Source organism: Anoplolepis gracilipes, chromosome 3 (assembly GCF_047496725.1).
Source record: "Anoplolepis gracilipes chromosome 3, ASM4749672v1, whole genome shotgun sequence".
In the NCBI taxonomy this organism is placed as follows: Eukaryota; Metazoa; Arthropoda; class Insecta; order Hymenoptera; family Formicidae; genus Anoplolepis; species Anoplolepis gracilipes.
Genome location: NC_132972.1, coordinates 2833772 through 2858381, shown reverse-complemented (window position 1 = coordinate 2858381; position 24610 = coordinate 2833772). Strand labels below are relative to the sequence as shown.

Sequence of the window (24610 nt, the reverse complement as noted above, 5' to 3'; positions counted from 1 at the left end):
GAGAGTGAGTGAAAAAATGCTGTCATTGGGGCAGATATAAAAATATCCGATTCTTTTCTCTATAAAAAAAAACAAAGATAGTACTGAATTATCCTAATATAATATATTTATGTTATTTTTTAATTCATGCTTTTTCTTTGATATGTTTGTTGTAATAACACTAACGAGTGTATTCTAATAATTTTTCTTTTTCTTGTTATTTTATAATCTATAGGAATAATATAAAAGTTAATTTGTTTATAATCTATATTCACCTTATTATTTTAATGTGTTTTTATTATAACGATAACCTTTTTATTTTTAGCAACAAAAAATATTACTTCTCTTTTTTAACACTCCGTCTCTGCTAAACGTTCTCGGTAACTCACGATTTCCTATTAATCTCATAACGGACGTGTATCAAACATACGCATTATCACGTATGTGTGTATTACATAAATGATAAATTAATCATTTAAGAAAAACAGACGATATCTCTGGCGATAAGTGTATGTTGGTGAACATATAAAGAAAGCGCATGGTAGATAGAGGCAAACGGAAAAAATTTCTCAGTAGGTCAATTAAATCAAAGCCGTGTCTCAATATAAATCGAACTCGCTGAGGACTCGAATGATTGACATCGAATTCAAGGATCTGTCGTACGAGATCCAGATCGAATATAAGAGAGAGAAAAAGCAAATTTTAAAGGGTCTGAACGGACTCTTTAAATCCGGAGAATTGAGTGCCATCATGGGAACATCCGGTGCCGGTAAGTCCACGCTGCTCAACATTTTAAGTGGATTACAGCAGGGACGATGGACGGGAAAAGTCGATTACATCAGCAATCAGGGTAAACAAAATTTGAACAGACACAAAAAGGACTCGTGTTACATCCAGCAAAAGGACTGCCTATACGATCTGATCACTGTTGAAGAGAACATGATGATAGCGGCCTACGTGAAGATTGGCAACGTAACGCGTATGTTCAGGCAGATGTTGGTCAACAACATCTTGAAGAGGCTAACTTTAACGAAGGAAAAGGACACGAGGGTCAGTCAGCTTAGTGGAGGACAGAAGAAGAGACTTAGCATTGCTTTGGAACTGATCGGTAATCCGCCGATAATGTTCCTCGACGAGCCGACGACCGGTCTGGATTCGCTAGCGTCCTTGCAGTGCGTGTCCGTGTTGCAGACTCTAGCGAGGAATGATAGAACAATCATATGTATCATTCATCAGCCTAGTGCCGCGATTTATCAAATGTTTGATCATATTTATCTGATAGTCGATGGTCAATGTATGTACGCTGATACGCCCGCCAACACGATAAATTATTTCGCCCAGCAAGGTTTTCAATGTCCCAAATATCACAATCCTGCGGATTACATGCTGGAGGTAGTCAACGGAGAATACGGAGATTATCAAGATCAGCTGGTTATGGCAGCTAAACATTATTTCCAGAGAACCGTGCCGCGCTTAAAACTGCGCATGTTCAAGGAAGCATGCTTCGACGAGCAGAATGCAAAAATGCTTTCAAAGATAAAACCACCTTCTGAACTGATTAAATTCGTAGTACTCTTACGTCGTTGCATGCTGCTATTGTATCGAGATTGGACGATGGTTTACCTCAAAGCAATCCTCCACCTTCTCGTGGCTGTTCTGTTGGGCTTATTATTCGAGCATTCTGGTGATGACGGCAGTAAGACCATTAGCAATTTCGGTTATCTGACTATAAGCGTGTTGTACATGATATACACCACTATGATGCCGGCCGTGTTGAAGTTTCCCTTGGAATTGGCTATTTTGAGGAAGGAGCGCTTCAATAATTGGTACCAGCTCAAGACTTACTACCTGGCTACCCTAGTGATTACTGTACCGTTGCAGATATTGTTCAGTCTTATTTACGCGAGTATTTCTTACGTGTTAACCAGTCAACCTATGGAATGGAACCGGTTCTTCATGTTTCTACTCATCTTAGTCTTAACAAGTTTCGTCTCGGAAGGCGTAGGCTTGGGTCTGGGTGCAACTTTCAATCCTATTAATGGCACCTTCTTCGGGGCTATTACCGTTTGCGCAATGTTATGTCTAACCGGCTATCTGATCTTCTTCAATCACATGCCAGTGATCCTTTATTATATCAGTTACATGAACTACTTTAGATTCGCTTTCGAAGGCGCAATACAGGCGATTTACGGTTATCATCGAGAGATCATACATTGTCCAACTCACGTAGATTATTGCCATTTTCGGACACCATCAATAATACTAGAAGAGTTATCTATGTCTAAATCCGTGTTTTGGATCGATGTTTTTATACTGTTCAGCTGGGTCGTGGTCATTCGGATTATAGTTTACATGTCATTAAAAAGAAAATTATCTAAGTTATGATAAGTGTTCGTGTTTTTGTTGACAGAAATTAGCAGTTCCTAATTCCTGGTATCAACAAGTGAAATAATGCAACCATTGTTTTGCTTCTGTAAGCATTAGCTCACTTTTATATGAGAATCACTAAAAAGGAATGTTATTACAAAACATAACATTCTACAAGAACGTGCTCGCAGAATGTCAAATGTCAATATGGCTGTGACAATATAGTAGTTATATTTCGTTTTTTGTAATCAGCTTTATGTTAAGAAATTTAAAGATATTGGAGAAAATAGTGATAGTTTCTAACAAATATAATCAAGACGATGATTATACTAAATAAATTGTTATGAAACTTACGTGGAACAGAAAGTAAAAGTAACGCTTATAATTGATTTTTTTTCTAACTTGATCTAATCGTTACTAAATATGCGTGATAAGATACAACAAGTAGTATAAAAGATAAATTATAAGGCGATAACTATATTGTGAATACCATATAGATGATAATACTTTCACATTCGTGCTAAATTTGACATAAATTACGAGTAATGGTGATCATTGTATTTCATGCGGTTATATTATAATTATGAAGGAAAATTCAATTATATTACACACACACACACACACACAATATATTATTATATATAATTTATAATTTTTTTTCAAGTTAGTTTACGTTAATAATTTTTCTAAAATTAATATGTGAAGATGTAGATCAATTGGTGCACACAAAAATCATATATATCGTATATTATATATCTTATCAAATTATGAATTGTTTTCAAATATTAAATAACATTGGTCTAAAAAAATGTTTTTGTTGCCATTCAATGATTTATAAATACATAGGCATAGGCTATCGTTCTATTTGTATCTATTGCGTACCATTATACGAATGTCGCGAATCATAATGTATTTTGTTTCGACTTATTAATATCACATATTAGAATAAAACAAATAGATTTATATGTATAATGCCACAAATTATTACTAAGAATGAATTAAATGCATACACATTTCAATATATAATTAAAAAATACAGTAAAATAAAAAAAATTTTCACTTAAACATATTTTATAAAACGAGATTTTAAAGAATATTTTAAAAATTATAATTATTGTTTAGCTGATATTAGCAACTCATATTGTGCATGTAAATCTTAATTTTATAATAACTCTTTCAATGATTTTTTATACGATAAATTCATTTTCTCTTTTAAACGGTCATTAAATAAAATTATGGAACATATAATTTTCTCATATTTCTTAAAATTAGAAAGAATAAAACGATAAATCGGCAACAAGTATCCTACGAGTTATGTATAAGTAATATATGTACAAACGTAGGTCGAAAGTCAAAAACCACTGGTTAGAATTTGCAATAGAATTTCTTAACCATGCTTCGCAGCGTTAGGTCGAGAATGGTATTGAACATAAGACCACTAATATCGCGGTCGTGTAAATAATTTTGCAATAGTATTATATAACACCGCACACACACACACACACATATGTAAAGTGAGAGCTTAGAAATGATCAAATTAAAATTAGCCTTTTACTATCGATGAAATTGCTCACATCGTACACAATGATGAATTCATCAATGTGTAATTACACGGTAATGAGATTGAGAACAATAATATATTCTCGTTAAACTCAATCTCGTAGATTAAATTAATAAATTTATTTCCGTTTGCATTTTTATTCCCTCTTCGTAAAGAAATAATCATATGTAGCGTATGAAAATTGTAACGCGCTGATCTTGTATATATGATATAAGTTACACGTATACGCATACAGCAGAGTGAGTTTATCCAGAAAGGTGTATTTGCAACGGTTATGTATAATTATTTATTTGATTGATTGTGAGTGTGCAAATATATGTATTTTTAGAACAAAATTATATAACGTTATTATAATTATATAATATCAATATTGATAAAAACACATTAAATATTAATCAACAATAAATAAGTAAATAATTAAATAATAAATACATAATAATAAATATAATCTCTCTAAAAGAAGCAAGTCTCGCTGTCAAGTGAGTTGTAACTTGCTTCATTCTTGTCGTTTGCAACTGTTAAATTATCATGCAAATTTTGACAGCTCGTGTGACAACTTGTAAAAAAATTAAATTAGAGAAAAATTAAATAAGACAAAGTTATAAACAAAACAAAGAAAAGAAATAAAGACAAATAAAGAAAAATATATGTTATATATGTATATACTGTATATGTACCTATGTATAATCCTCTCCCATGATATGATTGTATTATGTAATTTATATTGATAACAAAAGGAGGAAAAAGAGAGAGAGAGAGAGAGAGAGGAAGAGAGAGAGACAGAGAGAAAGAAAGAGAGAAGGAAGAAGGAAAAAACAGATAACAACTTGTAATATTAAGTAAATAATATTATTAATGTTAATATTTAAAATTAGAGAAGAGATAAAGAATAGTCAGAAATAAAGAAAAAAGAAGAAGAAAGAAAAATAATTTATATCACCAACTATGTCTTGAACTGCAACCCAAGGATTATTATTAAGTAGTTCTACTGAATATACCATTTTCTACGTTATTTATAAAAGACAACGTAAATATTTTATTTCAAATGACTATTGAGCATGTACGGAAAATAACACAGCCATAAATTACCATTTTCCTTATTGACATTATGAAATTTTGAATATAATTTTGAATATATAAAAAAACGGTAAAAATTTTCATTTTTTTCACCATGTTGCACCAACTCGAACAAAATTTGAGAGTATTGAGAAATATATAAAAAATATTCCCTAAAAGTTTGACGATTGAACCTCGAAAGAAATGTGTTAAAAAAACTAATTCTTAAATTTAGTCTTTCTTAAAAAGTCGAGTTTTTTTATTCGAAATTAATAAAAAATTATTTTTTTGTGTCCTTCGTTGATAAGTATTGAAAAAAAATATGAGATCATTTCAAATATTTACAAAAAAAAATTAAAACTAAAAATGACATTTTTCTCGATAACTCAGGAAATAATAAAGTTAAGAACCTGAAATTTTCAGAAAAATTTTTTTTACAATGAGAAAATAACAGGCCAAGTATTATTTGAAAATTCGTCGGGAGCACTTTTTGGATGCTTATCCGGCTATGGCCTTTAGAGAGAAAAATAGAAGAAAATATAAAAGAGAAAATAAAAAATTTTTGCTTTAATAGTACACGGTTGCATGCACTAAAACTAAATATTATCAAAACAATATAATAACTTTTAATTAATATGTAATTATTATTTCAATAATATTTATATAATTATATTAGTTCATATTAAGTGTATTATGTATTTCGTGTGTAATCGATTAAGTTCATCATTTTTATCCTTCTAGTATCTTATCCGAAATTTGCATCTTTGTGCATTGATAAGGTTTAATGTTTGTCTTGATTTGATTCTTTTGATGGATATTTTTCGGATAAATGTGTGGGCAACATATACTAAATTTTAAAAAGCTTTATTATTAATTCGAAATCATAAAAAACAAGAATGAAAAAAAATTTGTCTTAATTTATAGGCCCAATCTTCCCACTGTCATATTATGTAGCGTCGTCGCATTTTTCAGAATTTGCGTGGCATTCTGCAATATGTCGTTGACACTGTCCTTTTTATCGTCCTCTTTTTGAAACTGTATAAGTATTACGAGATACGTTGTGACTGTACCAACAATCTAAAAAAATATTTTTTTATTTATCTTCAAAGTTGGCAGAAAAGGAAAAATATTAAAACTTATTTACCGAGGTCAAGAGAGTACGATCCAGAGTAAAAAATCCGCACGCTGAAAACTCTAAAGGGCGGTGTAGAAGCTGAAGCAAAAAGATTTCTAGTTGTTTGACTTCTTTTTTGTCGTGACTCGCGGACAGCAATTGGCTTACTAAAACCGCTGTCTTCTTTCCCTGAAGATACAATTCATAAAATAGAAATTTAAAATAATAGTTGTAGTTATTAATATAAGTTCATAAAAAATTTAAAAAATTTTTTTACTTTCAAGAAATAGAGAAAAAATTATTGTGAATTTTAATCGTTTTAAATTTTTAAAATTTTATTTTATTTTTATCAGTAATTGTTGATAAAAGCGACTTGGTTCCTTTATACCAGAGTCATTAAAACTAAATCACTTTTTGTCAACACTGATTATTTTACCTTATAGTAAATTATTAGTATGTATATTAATTTATTTATATATTTAAACTAGATCATATACATGCCTGCATTGTAGTGGCATATGCGGGCTGCACTACCATGAGCAGCCTCCAAATGTGGAAGATGCACCACAGTATTTGCACCACGAGAAATAACGTTTCGAGCCTTTCATTAGTCTCCATTATCAAAAAGTACGGTGTAATGATTAAATTTATTAAGCAGGTAATTGTAATTGCGAGTACAACGACGCCGTAAGCGCTATTTATAAGCGATATCGTGTCACACAGTGACTCGTGTACTGTCACCAATTTGGATATGCTATTCGTAAAATTTCTGCCATCTAAAAAAAGATTAGTTAGAATTATTATTAATATTATATACAATTTTCTATATTTTTTAATATATTTAGCATTTAACTCTCACTGTCTTTTATAATGTAATTTACTACGAATGTGATTAGTAATCGTGCAATTTTATCAGATTCTTTGCAAACACGTGACAAAAGTTAAAGTCATACCATTTGTAATAGTGGAATCTATGATCTTCGATTTACGAAACATTCGAGTATTTCCCATTATTTTTTGCCCAATATACGAAAAGAGTCCTTGATCTTGAAAGTTACCAGCTAAAGAGTTTGTGTTACTTAGAAGCCGTAAGATATGACAAACTTATTAATAACGATTAAAAAAATGCACCTAATCTAAGATCCCTTCTGAACTGATTCGTGATCTTGCCGCTTTTGATATTTTCGATACTTTTGTTGACCCTGCAGAACCGCTGACCCACATTATACACGATCATAGTATACTGGACCTCCATCATAATATTAACTATGTACATAATGTATAAGGGAAGGTAATTAAGCGTGTCCTTAATATCCAGCTTCTTATTTTGTTCCACTTTATAATCCCACGCGTATTCATCAAGACATGAGAGAATGATGGAATAGGAGAGAGTGCACAATGTCAGCAGGATGGTGCACCATTGCAACTTCTTCGGCGAGAAAATTCCCAGCTTCTCGTCGCACTTGAGGCAAATAAACCGACGAATTTGAATGCGATAATCTCTGTGATAAAGGTAATTAGACGAGACTTACATCGACTAATATATCGATGACAGTCAGCACTTGTTGCCAGCGCAAAATTGAACTGATGATAGAAGCAACCGTAAGACTAATCACGCCCACCATATAAGTAGTTGTGGTGGCAATTGCAATGTTCTGAAAATTGAGCCGCTTGCTATACTCCCATCCATGTCTGAGAAACTCCAGACCACCACACCATAAATTCCAAATATAGGAGCTTATCAGGCACACCAAGAGGCACAAACTGCAATATGTTATTTCAATCATATCTTATTACTTTATACATATTAAAGTTAATCTAACAATCTCTAAACTCTTCTATATCTTTTTTATATTAAAGTAGATCAAAAGTAAGCTTTCTTACTTATTCTCAAATAACACAATATTTTTACTAAGAACAAATCTTCGAACTCACATCAAGGTGAGACACTTTACTATATAAAAAAAGTCTTTAGCTTATATTTTAATAAAATAGTTACAATTTATGCATAAATGTTCATAAATAAAAGTTGTAATACCAGAGAACTTTACTTTTCGATTCACCTAGTATCTGCCATATCCCAATAAGCAAAAAATTAAAATTACTATTATTACGATATTCAGTAATATGTAATGTTGTTAAGTTGTAAGTTTTAACATTGCAATCGACGTCATTAAGCTTTGAATAATGAAATTAATGAAAATATGAATTATTTAAAATAAAATAATGAAATTCTGAAAACATTGATACAATACTAAAAAGATATTATAAAATAGTATGTGTTAAATATGTATATTTTTTTATAAAACATTTATGTCAGGACATTACGAGAATTTACATACAATTAATATTTCAAAATATTAATTTTATATTTTTTGTTTACTGGACAATGTAATTACTTCTGTTTTATTTCTTCTTTAAACTTCTAACAATAAGTAAAAAATTATTAGTTTATTGTCTATTTGAGATACAAAATAAAAGTTCAATATTTTTCTGTATATAAATGTTATATACAAGATATTTGAGAATAAATGATAGGCTTTTGATCGATTTTTATAAATAACTCGAACTAAATATTGATATAAATCTTTTTTAATCATTATCAGCAACTTAGACAGTTTTATTAGTTCTGTAAATTTTGATATGAATGATGCGGTCTATTATAAGAAATTAATAAAAATCGATTGAGCAGATATCTATACAATATCTTTTATACATATAAGAAAATATTGAGCTTTTATACTATTTTGTATTAAAGCATTAACTTAATTTAGTGATTCTTATTAAAACGTGAAAAATGCAAATAGATTTAATTATTTAGTGTCACCTATAAACGCTATCGATGATGCTCAATCGGCCTTGGTATCTGCCAGACACCTGTCGGATAAATCTTATTGAAAATACACCGGACAGTTTGCTGATGTGATAGATCGGGAACATCGCTTGGTATAGATCACTGTTTATCGACTTGTTATTATTCGTCATGTCGAGATTTGCCACGTCGTATTCGTCCACGATTGAAGGTTTGTCTACGTACATTTATTCCAGGTTATCCCACATACTCACGATTATAGCACATGTCATGTCAAACATAAGTAATATAGTCAATTTCTTTACGTGATATAATTGTCAAAATTTCTAGAATCATGTTTTATAATTCCTATAAACTCTTCTAATCGTGTAGCATTTATTAGATTTTAATACTGATTTTGTTATGTTTTTTATAAATATAATTGATTAAATGTGCACAACATTCAAAAACATTTGGTTATATTTAGATGACAAATGGAATATTTGGCACAACTTCATTAAATTTAATTAAGGCACTAATCTTGATAAAATACTTAAAAGTCATTGAAATCAATGAAGTATTTTGTAAAGATAATTATCTTTTTAAAAAAATATTTTGGATATAATGTTCAAATCATAAGAATTTTTATATTTCTTTTTCTTCATCTATATTCTTTTTTCATAATAAAATACTTTTATTAAGTATGTTCTAGTGTTTTTAATTATAAAGGAAAAAGGGGCATAAATCAAAATATAAAATGTATGTTAATATAATAATTATAAATATTTCAACATTATGTCAATTTCTAATTCCATTTAAAAATAATGTAAAATGAAGACATGTATTATCTTACTGTTTGCCTTATTCGTCATTTGTTGCTTATCAAAATCATTCCGTTTCATATGTATTTCTCTAGACATGAAAGCAGTTTCGTCGATGATATCTGCAGACACTCTCGCAAAATAATTTGCGAACTGCATTGAATGGACTTCTATCAAATTTGACAATTAATTTACAAATCTTCGCAATATTTTTAGTATTAAAATAAAAAGTAAAGTGTGTGTACGTAAACATAGAAAAATATGGTGTACGAAAACATAGAAAAGTAAATCCAAATGCAAATTTCACTTTTTTATGTTCCACGGGACAAAGAAATAAAGTCACAAGATCGTAAAATATCGTTCTTCTGCGCAAAATAGACTTTATGAAAACCACTACAGCAATAGTATTATTATTTGCTGAAGATCTATTGTTACGAAATTTATCGACAATTCATGAGACATCAAGGCGCGAATCACGGGACGAAATGCGACTGCGTTCGTAGTTCTATCCCTTTTATACACCTGCTTCTGTTTTTTCCACTTGTCTCGTCAGATGGACGAGGAATTATTGTTTACGATCGAGTGTTCGTGAGAGATGCTTCTCCTGAAAATATATATTTATCTACCTTTTGAGTGCATACGCTCAAATCGATGAAATTTTCGCAAAAATAAATAGATACTGTATATATTAATTCAAAAATTGTTTGAATTAAACAGGAAAATAAGACAAAACATATTAGTTTGACCTTAGGTTTTATATGTCAAAGTCAAAATTGTATGAAAGTTAATGTTTTCTTAAATGGAACTACTTTAATTTTTTTTATATAAATCGATTTCTCGCAAAATTCTATATTGACAGTTATAAAATTATGATGGCTAAAAATTGAATTGTTTACAAGATACTTTCTACTTTAATTTGACATACATTTACATAAACTAAGTAATATCTGGTAAAATATTTTTAATTTTTAATTTTAACTGTAATTTTAATTTCTTTGGTTATCTTACCTTAATTGTATTACAGAAAATGTATGTAACTACTCATTGCAAATTCATATATTTTTTAAAAATAATTATGTGTTTTCTTTACACAAATTGATTCCTCATATTTATCTGTGCATAAAAGTATTGAGGCAAGATATTTAAAGAATTAATGTTGTATGAGATATTTTATTGTTTAAATAAAATTATATCAAATTAAAATATAAATCTCAAAAACTACTTATTTATTAGTCATTATACCCACATAATTTTAAACAGAATATTACATGGAATCGATTTATATAAAAAATTAGACTAATTCCATTTAAAAAACGAGATTGACTTCTATATGATTTTGGCTCAAAGTTAATTTATTGGCACCATCGTCTCTCTCGAAGTCACAAAATATACAAAATATTTTTTAATAGAGTGCTTGATTTTCGAAAAATACAATATCATTGGTTCATTTAAAATGAAATAATGCATTTGAAACATTTTAACATAATTTTCCACATACGCATATCTATACTATATACACTTATAAGTACATATAAGTACATATATGCATATGTATATATTGTATATTTATACACCTATGCACCTATGCACTTAACATAACATTGGTACAAATATATATATACTTGACAATTATAATAGTGCTACTTGATTAATATGACGAATAATAATCACACTTTTGTGTCAACCACGTGTCACGATCTACATTTGTAATTACAATCGATTGCGATTTCTTTCCATCTATCGTATACATTGATATACATAATTTGATATACATAATTGTATACATTGATTGACATAGATTTTGTTACTGTATTTGTAATTAGTTTTTTTGCATACTTTTCTTTGGTTAGAAAATATAAAACGTATTTCGTGGTTCTTTTCTACAGCACATACGTGTAATAATATAACACATTAATAAATTTCGTAAAATTTCTATTTATAAAAATAATATATATTTGTAGTTTTTTTCAAGAGAAATGTTTTTTATATAAAATGTAGCAAAAAGTATTATTTTTTTGTCTCACCATTTTAAAAAAATAAAAAAAGATAGTTATCATAAAGCAGAAATATCTAATTATTAAAATAAAATACTTTTTTATTTTATTATTAAACGCAGAAAAAATATTATAATTTTGTACTTACTGTTTATTAATTGTTTAATAAATGTTACTTGAATTAATGTTTAATATGTGTTACTTGACGGTACACACTTATTAAAGTTTGTCCGGTATTATTCTTGCGAATATGATGCAATTTGGAAAAATATAAAATGGTTTTGTTATCCAGCGTTGCAACGTACCCTGGTTGATTGGAGAACTGTACATGAGAACTGAGAGAAGCTACGTTGTCGTCGCAAGAGAACTACTCGTGAACAGAAAACCTTTGTGTAAACATTGTAACTCCCATCACTCTTGTATTTTTCGCAATCAATCAAGCAACGCGATAAATATCCGTAATTACAGGAAGATATGACATATAAAAAGCTATTATTTTCTTTTTTTCAATGTAAAATAAAATCTGACATAAATTGTAATTTTTTTTTTAAATAACTTTAAAAGTATTAAATTAGTTACTCTCTCAGTATAGAAAATATAACGAAGATAGTTTTTTCGTTACAAACCAAATGCCATTACCGTCACAAATGACGTTTTACTTTTCAATCTTGCATGTCTCTTATATATAATATATAAATATACATATATGTTTTTTTAACTTCATAATTATTTTATTTGTGTGATTATTTCTTTCAAAAAATTACGCAGGTAATAAATTATTTGTTTGTATGTTTATAATTCACATATGTAAATACGTTTAGATAGAGAAATATACATTAAGAACTCTGGATATTAAATTGATCTAAGAAAATTGTTCTGTTTACAGGTAGTGGAAAATAATGAATAATGAATGACAATAATATATCAAGCGTAACGCGATAACGGCGCGACGATATCCATGAAGTTATTTCTTTCTTTTATGAATTATTTTTTAGAAAATCTTTTTTTTTTAATCTTGGCAGTGCGTCGCTAACCGGAAATTTTTTTGTAATATGAGTTTCGATTGAAATTTCTCAAGAACTAAAATCGTAATAAAAAATCTAACAGCATTTTTCTTATTAACGTCAACACAAGCCTTCGATTAGCGACCAATCTAAAATGATTGATGCAGTCAATCCTGAAAACTTGAAATTTTATACCCGAGAAAAGTACAACTTTTTTCACCAATTTTAAGATTCAGATCTGTTACACGTATGTATATACATACATATATATACATATATACGTATACGCATACAGCAGAGTGTGTTCGTCCAGAAAGGTGCATTTCCAACGGTTATGTATAATTTTTCATTCGATTAATTATGAGTGTGCATATATATGTATTTTTAGAGCAAAATTATATAACATTATTATAATTATATAATATCATTATTTATAAAAATATATTAAACATTAATCAACAATAAATAACTAAATAATTAAATAATAAATAATTATTAATAAATATAATCTCTCTCTAAAAAGAGCAAGTCTCGCTATCAAGTGACTTGTAACTTGCTTCATTTTTGTCGTCTGCAACTGTCAAATTATCATGCAATTTTTGACAGTTTGTGTGACAACTTGTAAAAAAATTAAAGAGGACAAAGTTAAATAAAACGAAGAAACGACGCGTGAGAAAAAAAAGAGACAAATAAAGAGGTGTATATATATTATATATGTATATATTGTGTATATACCTATGTATAACCCTCTCCTATGATATGATTGTATTATGTAATATACATTGATAAAAAAAGGAAAGAAAAAGAAAGAGAGAGTAAGAGAGAGTGAGAGAGAAGGGAGGGGAGGGAAGAGAAAGAGAGGGAGAGAAGGAAGAAGGAAGTAACAGATAACAACTAGTAATATTAGGTAAATATTATTAATATTAATATTTAAAATTAGAGAAGAGATAAAGACAGTAGTCAAAAATAAGAAAAAGGGAGGAAGAAAGGAAAAAAATTTGCATCACCACCTATGTCTTGAACTGCAAGCCAAAGATTATTATTAAGTTGTTCTACTGAATATACCATTTTCTACTATATTTATAAATGACAACGTAAATATTTTATTTCAAGTGATTATTGAGCATGTGCGGAAAATAACACAGCCATAAATTACCATTTTCCTACTTATCGACATTATAAAATTTTGAATATAAATAAATAGAACAGTAAAAATTTTCATTTTTTTACTATGTTGCACCAACTCAAAACAATTTGAAAGTATTGAAAAATATAAAAAGAATATTCCCTAAAAGTTTGATGATTGTACCTTGAAAGAAATGTGTTAAAAAAACTATTTCTTAAATTTAGTCTTTCTTAAAAAGTCGAGTTTTTATTCGAAATTAATAAAAAATTATTTGTTTGTGTCCTTCGTTGATAAGTATTGAAAAAAATCGATATGAGATCATTTCAAATATTTACAAAAAAAAATTAAAACTAAAAATGACATTTTTCTCGATAACTCAGGAAATAATAAAGTTAAGGACCTGAAATTTTCAGGAAAATTTTTTTTACAATGAGAAAATAACAGGCCAAGTATTATTTGAAAATTCGTCGGGAGCACTTTTTGGATGCTTATCCGGCTATGGCCTTTAGAGAGAAAAATAGAAGAAAATATAAAAGAGAAAATAAAAAATTTTTGCTTTAATAGTACACGGTTGCATGCACTAGAACTAAATATTATCAAAACAATATAATAACTTTTAATTAATATGTAATTATTATTTCAATAATATTTATATAATTATATTAGTTCATATTAAGTGTATTATGTATTTCGTGTGTAATCGATTAAGTTCATCATTTTTATCCTTCTAGTATCTTATCCGAAATTTGCATCTTTGTGCATTGATAAGGTTTAATGTTTGTCTTGATTTGATTCTTTTGATGGATATTTTTTGGATAAATGTGTGGGCAACATATACTAAATTTTAAAAAGCTTTATTATTAATTCAAAATCATAAAAAACAAGAATGAAGAAAAATTTGTCTTAATTTATAGGCCCAAACTTCCCACTGTCATATTATGTAGCGTCGTCGCATTTTTCAGAATTTGCGTGGCATTCTTCAATATGTCGTTGACACTGTCCTTTTTATCGTCCTCTTTTTGAAATTGTATAAGTATTACGAGATACGTTGTGACTGTACCAACAATCTAAAGAAATAATTTTTTATTTATTTTCAAAGTTGGCAGAAAAGGAAAGTTATTAAAACTTATTTACCGAGGTCAAGAGAGTACGATCCAGAGTAAAAAATCCGCACGCTGAAAACTCTAAAGGGCGGTGTAGAAGCTGAAGCAAAAAGATTTCTAGTTGTTTGACTTCTTTTCTTTCGTGACTCGCGGACAGCAATTGGTTTACTAAAATCGCTGTCTTCTTTCCCTGAAGATACAATTCATATAATATAAATATAAAATAATAGTTATTAATATAAGTTCATAAAAAATTGTTTTAATTTTTTTATTTTCAAGAAATAGAAAAAAATTATTGTAAATTTTGATCTTTTTGAATTTTTAAAATTTTATTTTATTTTTATCAGTAATTGTTGATAAAAGCGACTTGGTTCCTACAGATCTTGATCCCGATATATAATACCATAGTCATTAAAACTAAATCACTTTTTGTCAACACTGATTATTTTACCTTATAGTAAATTATTAGTATGTATATTAATTTATTTATATATTTAAACTAGATCATATACATGCCTGCATTGTAGTGGCATATGCGGGCTGCACTACCATGAGCAGCCTCCAAATGTGGAAGATGCACCACAGTATTTGCACCACGAGAAATAACGTTTCGAGCCTTCCATCAGTCTCCATTATCAAAAAGTACGGTGTAATGATTAAATTTATTAAGCAGGTAATTATAATTGCGAGTACAACGACGCCGTAAGCGCTATTTATAAGCGATATCGTGTCACACAGTGACGCATGTACTGTCACAATTTGAGAAATGCTATCCGTAAAATTTTTGCCATCTGGAAAAAATTAGTTGGAGTTATTATTATTATTATATAAAATTTTCTATATTTTTTAATATATTTAGCATTTAACTCTCCCTCTTATTTATATTGTTATTTACTACGAATGTAATTAGTAATCGTACACTTTTATCAAATTCTTGGTAAACACGTGACAAAAGTTAAAGTCGTACCATTTGTAATAGTGGAATCCATGATCTTCGATTTACGAAACATTCGAGTATTTCCCATCATTTCTTGCCGAATATACGTAATGAGTCCTTGATCTTGAAGGTCACCAGCTAAAAAGTTTGTGTTACTTAAAAGCGTTAACCGTAAGATATGACAAAATAATTAATAACGATTAGAAAATACACCTATTTTAATATCCTCTCTGAACTGATTCGTAATCTTGCCGCTTTTGATGATATTTTCGATACTTTTGTTGACCCTAGAGAACCGCTGACCCACATTGTAAACGATCATAGTATACTGGACCTCCATCATAATAATTACTATGTACATAACGTATACGGGAAAATAATTAAGCGTGTCCTTAATATCCAGCTTCTTATTTTGCTTCACTTTATAATCCCATGCGTATTCATCGAGACATGATAGAATGATGGAATAAAAAAGAGTGCACAATGTCAGTAGGATGGTGCACCATTGCAACTTCTTCGGCGAGAAAATTCCCAGCTTCTCGTCGCACTTGAGCAAATAAACCGTTGAATTCAAATGCGATAATCTCTGTGATAAAGGTAATTAGACGAGACTTACATCGATTAATATATCGATAACAGTCAGCACTTGTTGCCAGCGCAAAATTGAACTGATGATGGAAGCAGCCGTGAGACTCATCACGCCCACTATATAAGTTGTGGTGGCAACTGCCATGTTCTGAAAATTGAGCCGCTTGCTATACTCCCATCCATTTCTGAGATCGCACCAGATACCCCAAATCTGGGCGCTTATCAGGCACATTAATAGGGACAAACTGCAATATGGTATTTCAATCATATTTTATTAATTTATACATATTAAAGTTAATCTAACAATCTCTAAACTCTTCTATATCTTTTTTTATATTAAAGTAGATCAAAAAGTAAGCTTTTTTGCTTATTCCCAAATAACATAATATTTATAAAATATACAAAATATTTATAATAATTATTTGAATATTTCTCAAAAGAAATATTAATCAAAATATTTTATAACTATTTTTGTGATTTTAAATCGAATAGATTATAAAACTTATTATCACAATTTCAGTAATAATAATCAAATATTCAGTAATATGTAATGTTGTTAAGTTGTAAGTTTTAACATTTCAATCGACGTCATTAACCTTTAAATAATGAAATTAATAAAAATATGAATTAAATAAAATGAAATAATGAATATCTGAAAACATTGATACAATACTAAAAAGATACAATATTATAAAATAGTATGTGTAAAATATATATATATATATTTTAATAAAACATTTGTGTCAGGACATTACGAAAATTTAAATACAATTAATATTTCAAAATATTGATTTTATATTTTTTGTTTACTGGGCAATGTAATTACTTCTGTTTTATTTCTTCTTTAAACTTCTAATAATAAATAAAAAGTTATTGGTTTATAGTCTATTTGAAATAAAAAATAAAGATCAATATTTTCCTATACATAAACGATATATACAAGGTAGTCGAGAATAAATGGTAGGCTTTCAATCGATTTTTATAAATAACTCAAAATAAATAGTGATATAAACGTTTTTAAATAAATATTAGCAATTTAGATAGTTTTATTAACTATTCAGTAAATTTCGATATGCGCTTTATTATAAAAAATTTATAAAAATCGATTGAACAAATATGTATACAATATCGTTTATATAAGAAAACATTGACCTCCTATACTATCCTATATTAAAGCGTTAAACTAATTTAATGATCCTTATTAAAACGTGAAAAATACGAATCGATTTGATTATTTAGTGTCACCTGTAAACGCTATCGATGATACTCAATCGGCCTTGGTATCTGCCAGACACCTGTCGGATAAATCTTATTGAAAATACACCGGACAGTTTGCTGATGTGATAGATCGGGAACATCGCTTGGTATAGATCACTGTTTATCGACTTGTTATTACTCGTCGTGTCGAGATTTGCCACGTCGTATTCGTCCACGATTGAGAGTTTGTCTACGTACATTTATTTCAAGTTATTGATTTATCGTACATACTCACGATTATAGCACATGTCATGTCAAACATAAGTAATGCAGTCGATTTCTTTACGTGATATAATTGTCAAAATTTCTAAAATCATGTTTTATAATTCTTATAAACTCTTCTAATCGTGTAACATTTATCAGATTTTAATACTGATTTTGTTGTGTTTTTTATGAATATAATTGATTAAATATAGATAACATGCATAAACATGTAGATATATTGAGATGCCAAATGGAATATTTGGCATAACTTCACTAAATTTAATTAAGGTACTAATCTTGATCAAATACTTAAAAGTTATTGAAATTAATGAAGTATTTTGTAAAGATAATTATCTTTTTAAAAAAATATTTTGGATATAATGTTCAAATCATAAGAATTTTTATATTTCTTTTTCTTCATCTATATTCTTTTTTCATAATAAAATACTTTTATTAAGTATGTTCTTGTGTTTTTAATTATAAAGGAAAAAGTGGCAGAAATCAAAATATAAAATGTATATTTATAAATATAATAATTATAAATACTTCAACATTATGTTAATTTCTAATTCCATTTAAAAATAATGTAAAATGAAGACATGTAATCTTACTGTTTGCCTCATTCGTCATTTGTTGCTTATTAAAATCATTCCGTTTCATATGTATTTCTCTAGACATGAAAGCAGTTTCATCGATGATATCTGCAGACGCTCTCGCAAAATAATTTGCGAACTGCATTGAATGGACTCCTATCAAATTTGACAATTAATTTACAAATCTTCGCAATATTTTTAGTATTAAAATAAAAAGTAAAGTGTGTGTATGGTGTACGAAAACATAGGAAAGTAAATCCAAATATAAATTTTACTTTTTTATGTTCCACGGGACAAAGAAATAAAGTCACAAGATCGTAAAATATCGTTTTTCTGCGCAGAATAGACTTTATGAAAACCACTACAGCAATAGTATTATTATTTGCTGAAGATCTATTGTTACGAAATTTATCGACAATTTATGAGACATCAAGGCGCGAATCACGGGACGAAATGCAACTGCGTTTGTAGTTCTATCTTTTTTATACATCTGCTTCTGTTTTTCCCACTTGTCTCGTCAGATGGACGAGGAATTATTGTTTACGATCGAGTGTTCGTGAGAGATGCTTCTCCTGAAAATATATATTTATCTACCTTTTGAGTGCATACGCTCAAATCGATGAAATTTTCGCAAAAATAAATAGATACTGTATATATTAATTCAAAAATTGTTTGAATTAAACAGGAAAATAAGACAAAACATATTAGTTTGACCTTAGGTTTTATATGTCAAAGTCAAAATTGTATGAAAGTTAATGTTTTTTTTAAATGGAACTACTTTAATTTTTTTTTATATAAATCGCTTTCTTGCAACATTCTATATTAACAGTTATAAGATTATGATGGCTAAAAATTGAATTGTTTACGAGATATTTTCTACTTTAATTTGACATAAATTTACGTAAACTAAGTAATATCTGGTAAAATATTTTTAATTTTTAATTTTAACTGTAATTTTAATTTCTTTGGTTATCTTACCTCAATTGTATTACAGAAAATGTATGTAACTACTCATTGCAAATTCATATATTTTTTAAAAATAATTATGTGTTTTCTTTACACAAATTGATTCCTCATATTTATCTGTGCATAAAAGTATTGAGGCAAGATAATCAAAGAATTGGTGTTGTACGAGATATTTTATTGTTTAAATAAAATTATATCAAATTAATCTCATATAAATCTCAAAAACTATTTATTTATTAGTCATCATACCCACATAATTTTAAACAGAATATTACATGGAATCGATTTATATAAAAAATTAGACTAATTCCATTTAAAATACGAGATTGACTTCTATATGATTTTGGCTCAAAGTTAATTTATTGGCACCATCGTCTCTCTCGAAGTCACAAAATATACAAAATATTTTTTAATAGAGTGCTTGATTTTCGAAAAATACAATATCATTGGTTCATTTAAAATGAAATAATGCGATTGCATTTGAAACATTTTAACATAATTTTCCACATACGCATATCTATACTATATACACTTAAGTACATATATGCATATGTATATATTGTATATTTATACACCTATGCACCTATGCACTTAACATAACATTGGTGCAAATATATATATACTTGACAATCATAATAGTGCTACTTGATCGATATGACAAGTAATAATCATACTTTCGCGTCAACCACGTGTCACGATCTACATTTGTAATTACAATCGATTGCGATTTCTTTCCATCTATCGTATACATTGATATACATAATCGTATACATTGATTGACATAATTTTTGTTACTGTATTTGTAATTAGTATTTTTGCATACATTTTTTTGGTTAGAAAATATAAAATGTATTTCGTGGTTCTTTTCTATGACATACGTGTGATAATATAACATATTAATAATTTTCGTAAAATTTCTATTTATAAAAATATTATATATTTGTAGTTTTTTTAAGAGAAATGTTTTTTATATAAAATGTAGCAAAAAGTATTATTTTTTTGTCTCACCATTTTAAAAAAATAAAAAAAGATGGTTATCATAAAGCAGAAATATCTAATTATTAAAATAAAATACTTTTTTATTTTATTATTAAACGCAGAAAAAATATTATAATTTTGTACTTACTGTTTATTAATTGTTTAATAAATGTTACTGTAATTACTGTTTAATAAGTGTTACTTGACGGTACATACTTATTAAACAGTAAAGTTCGTCCGGTATTATTCTTGCGAATATGATGCAATTTTGAAAAATATAAAATTGTTTTGTTATCCAGCGTTGCACGTACCCTGGTTGATTGGAGAACTGTACATGAGAACTGAGAGAAGCTACGTTGTCGTCGCAAGAGAACTACTCGTGAACAGAAAACCTTTGTGTAAACATTGTAACTCCCATCACTCTTGTATTTTTCGCAATCAATCAAGCAACGCGATAAATATCCGTAATTACAGGAGGATGTGACATACAAATAGCTATTATTTTCTTTTTTTCAATGTAAATAAAAATCTGACATAAATTGTGATTTTTTTTTTTAAATAACTTTAAAAGTATTAAATTATTTACTCTCTCAGTATAAAAAATATAACGAAGATAGTTTTTTCGTTACAAACCAAATGCCATTACCGTCACAAATGACGTTTTACTTTTCAATCCTGCATGTCTCTTATATATAATATATACATATATGTTTTTTAACTGTATAATTATTTTATTTGTGTGATTAATTCTTTCAAAAAATTACGCAGGTAATAAATTATTTGTTTGTATGTTTATAATTTACATATGTAAATAGGTTTAGATAGAGAAATATACATTAAGAACTCTGGATATTAAATTAATCTGGGGAAATTGTTCTGTTTGTTATAGGTGGTGGAAAATAATGAATAATGAATGACAATAATATATCAAGCGTAACGCGGTAACGACGCGACGATATCTATGAAGTTATTTCTTTCTTTGATGAATCATTTTTTATAAAATCTTTTTTTTTTTAATCTTGGCGGTGCGCCGCTAACCGGAATTTTTATAATATGAGTTTCGATTAAGATTTCTCACGAACTAAAGTCATAATAAAAAATCTAACAGCATTTTTCTTACGTAACGTCAACACAAGCTTTCGATTGCGACCAATCTAAAATGATTGGTGCAGTCAATCCTGAGAACTTGAAATCTCATACCCGAGAAAGTACAACTTTTCTCACCAATTTTAAGATTCAGATCTGTTACACGTATGTATATACATACATACGCATACGCATACAGCAGAGTGAATCTGTCCAGAAAGGTGTATTTGCAATGGTTATGTATAATTATTCATTTGATTGATTGTGAGTGTGCAAATATATGTATTTTTAAAGCAAAATTATATAACATCATTATTGATAAAAACATATTAAACATTAATCAACAATAAATAAGTAAATAATTAAATAATAAATAATTAATAATAAATATAATCTCTCTCTAAAAAGAGCAAGTCTTGCTGTCAAGTGAGTTGTAACTTGCTTCATTTTTGTTGTCTGCAACTGTTAAATTATCAAGCAAATTTTGACAGTTCGTGTGACAACTTGTAAAAAATTAAATTAGAGAAAAATTAAATAGGACAAAGTTAAACAAAACAAAGAAAAGAAAAAGAGACAAATAAATAAAAGCATATATGTTATATACAATGTATATACTGTATATGTACTTATATATAACCCTCTCCTATAATATGATTGTATTATGTAATTTATATTGATAAAAAAAAGGAGAAAAAAAAGAGTGAGAAAGAGAGAGAGAGAAGAAAAAAGGAAGGAACAGGTAACAACTTGTAATATTAAGTAAATAATATTATTAATGTTAAAATTTAAAGTTAGAGAAGAGATGAAGAATAGTCAAAAATAAGGAAAAAGAAGAAAGAAAGAAAAAAAATTTGCATCACCAACTATGTTTTGAACTGCAAGCCAAGGATTATTATTAAATTGTTCTACTGAATATACCATTTTCTACTTTATTTATAAATGACAACGTAAATATTTTATTTCAAGTTACTATATTGAGAATGTGCGGTAAATAACACAGCCATAAATAACCATTTTCCTACTTATCGACTTCATGAAATTTTGAGTATAAATAAAAACGGTACATGAGCGACAAATTTCATTCTCAGAATTTACATTACGCATTAAGATACACCAATTTTTAAAATTACAAAAAAATAGGAGGGGAGAGCGTTATACAACATATTTACCAAAAAGGAAAAAAAAATAATATTAGTAATAATGTACAGGTATAATCTCTAGATAATAATATTGTATAATGATATCTATGTATCAATGTATGTACGTATGTAGGGGAACGTGGGATAAAACGGCCAATGTAAGCGTTGAGCAAGTTTTCAACATATTAAAAAAAATAAATCAATTTTTTTTTACTAAAAATATTCTTTGGAATATCCGCTATAAGTAAAAACACAAGTTTATTATAAAATAATAGTTTAAATAGACGAGATTATTGATTTAGTAAAAGTCTAGATTTTCGTGATATACTTTTCATGCGGGATATAATGGACTACCTCCAAAACTTGTTTATTTCTCTCTCTCTCTCTCTCTCTCTCTCTCTCTTTCTACAGGTATAACATTCTCCCATTATATTGTGTATATTTTTAATATCTAATTCATATTGAAACAAAAAAAGGAAAGAAAGGAAGAGAACAAAGAAATATAATATTCTAGTAAATGTAATAAAAAAGATATAATAAATATATATAATAAAATAAGTATAAAATAATAATAATAAATATAATAAGTAAATAAATAAATAAATAAAAATAATAATTAAATAATAAATAATAATAAATAAAAAATAAATATAATATAGTATAAAATAAATATAATATAAAATAAATTAATTATTATTTTAATTGCTATGTATCCATTCAGTTTTCAATTATTATTTACTTCACTAAATAAATCCAGTATTGAAAAATTTAAAACTTAAGTAACAAACAAAAACTTAGCGTACCCAGCATTAAAAACTAATGTAATTGAACTGTGTATATGTATTAGCAAAGGTTATAACCAGATAATCAAACTAAAAGTGTCCCCAAGTTTTTAAATAAGATTTGGCCTGTCATGTCCTCGCTGTAAAAACAAACTTTCTCCAGAATTTAAGCTCCCTAACTCTATTATTTCCTGAGTTATTGAGAAAAATGTCATTTTCAATTTATATTTTTCTATTTATATTTTTCTTTTATATTTAAATATTTGAAATAATCCCATATGGATTTTTTTCTAAACATTTATCAACAAAAGACACAAAATTTATATAATAATAGTAATTATAATAACTGTAATAGTTAAAATTATACTGCAGGATAGAAATATTTTTTATGCAAAAACAATTTAAAAGTTGTATTTGTGAAAATTGTTTTTGCAAAAAAAATTCTTATTTTGGAGTGTAATTATAATTATTACAATTATTATTACTATTATCATCAATATTATAATTATTACAAGAAAAATAAATAATTTTTCGTCTTATTATCAAAAAATAATAAAAAAAAAATCTTTATTTTTTTTCACCATGTTGCACCAACTCGAAAAAAATTTGAGAGTATTGAGAAATATAAAAAAAATATTCCCTAAAAGTTTGATGATTGAACCTCGAAAGAAACGTGTTAAAGAAACTATTTCTTAAATTTAGTCTTCCTTAAAAAATCGAGTTTTTATTCGAAATTATTAAAAAAATGTTTTTTTATATCCTTCGTTAACAAGTATTGAGAAAAAAATCGATATAAGATCATTTCAAATACTTATAGAAAAAAAATTAAAAATTAAAAATGACATTTTTCTCGATAACTTAGAAAATAATAAAGTTAAGGATCTGAAATTTTGAGGAAATTTTTTTTTACAATGAGAAAATAACAGGCCAAGTATTATTTGAAAACTCGTCGGGAGCACTTTTGTATGCTTATCCGGCTATGGCCTTTAAAAATAGAAGAAAATATAAAAGAGATAAAAAAAATATTTCTGCTTTAATAGTAGTATAGTGGTTGCATGTGCTAAAACTAAATATTATCAAAACAATATATTAACTGTTAATTAATATGTAATTAGTATTTCAATAATATTTATACAATTATATTAGTTCATATTAAGTGTATTA

The 24610-nt window shown here is 27.6% G+C and overlaps 2 protein-coding genes and 1 pseudogene across 2 annotated transcripts; 1 reads left to right on the top strand and 2 right to left on the bottom strand.

Annotated features, from left to right (window-relative positions):
* Window positions 1-394: 394 nt before the first annotated feature.
* On the top strand, window positions 395-4509 carry LOC140663839 (ATP-binding cassette sub-family G member 1 pseudogene; annotated as a pseudogene).
* Window positions 4510-5881: 1372 nt separating this feature from the next.
* On the bottom strand, window positions 5882-9806 carry LOC140663841 (gustatory receptor for sugar taste 43a-like). Its single transcript, XM_072888343.1, has 8 exons — window positions 9722-9806; window positions 8905-9106; window positions 7610-7841; window positions 7209-7539; window positions 7031-7138; window positions 6579-6853; window positions 6108-6266; window positions 5882-6040 (listed from the first exon to the last, which is right to left on the bottom strand). Exons 1-8 carry the CDS (start codon window positions 9786-9788, stop codon window positions 5882-5884), a joined length of 1533 nt encoding a protein of 510 aa, XP_072744444.1. The 5' UTR covers window positions 9789-9806.
* Window positions 9807-14753: 4947 nt separating this feature from the next.
* Window positions 14754-17819, bottom strand: LOC140663918 (gustatory receptor for sugar taste 43a-like). Its single transcript, XM_072888481.1, has 7 exons — window positions 17687-17819; window positions 16470-16686; window positions 16067-16400; window positions 15884-15991; window positions 15433-15707; window positions 14948-15106; window positions 14754-14867 (listed from the first exon to the last, which is right to left on the bottom strand). Exons 1-7 carry the CDS (start codon window positions 17797-17799, stop codon window positions 14850-14852), a joined length of 1224 nt encoding a protein of 407 aa, XP_072744582.1. The 5' UTR covers window positions 17800-17819; the 3' UTR covers window positions 14754-14849.
* Between the last annotated feature and the right edge of the window lie 6791 nt (window positions 17820-24610).

What these genes read in the sequence shown, in the direction of transcription:
- LOC140663918 (XM_072888481.1), bottom strand. Translation starts at nt 17,799, where the DNA reads ATGTTCCCGATCTATCACATCAGCAAACTGTCCGGTGTATTTTCAATA. An exon ending in CAGAGAGGATATTAAAATAG is followed by an intron (nt 15,992 to 16,066) that starts GTGTATTTTCTA and finishes CAAACTTTTTAG; the next exon opens with CTGGTGACCTTCAAGATCAA. An exon ending in CATATGCCACTACAATGCAG is followed by an intron (nt 15,107 to 15,432) that starts GCATGTATATGA and finishes TTGTATCTTCAG; the next exon opens with GGAAAGAAGACAGCGATTTT.
- LOC140663841 (XM_072888343.1), bottom strand. Translation starts at nt 9,788, where the DNA reads ATGTCTAGAGAAATACATATGAAACGGAATGATTTTGATAAGCAACAA. An exon ending in CAGAAGGGATCTTAGATTAG is followed by an intron (nt 7,139 to 7,208) that starts GTGCATTTTTTT and finishes CAAACTCTTTAG; the next exon opens with CTGGTAACTTTCAAGATCAA. An exon ending in AGATTCCACTATTACAAATG is followed by an intron (nt 6,854 to 7,030) that starts GTATGACTTTAA and finishes ATCTTTTTTTAG; the next exon opens with ATGGCAGAAATTTTACGAAT.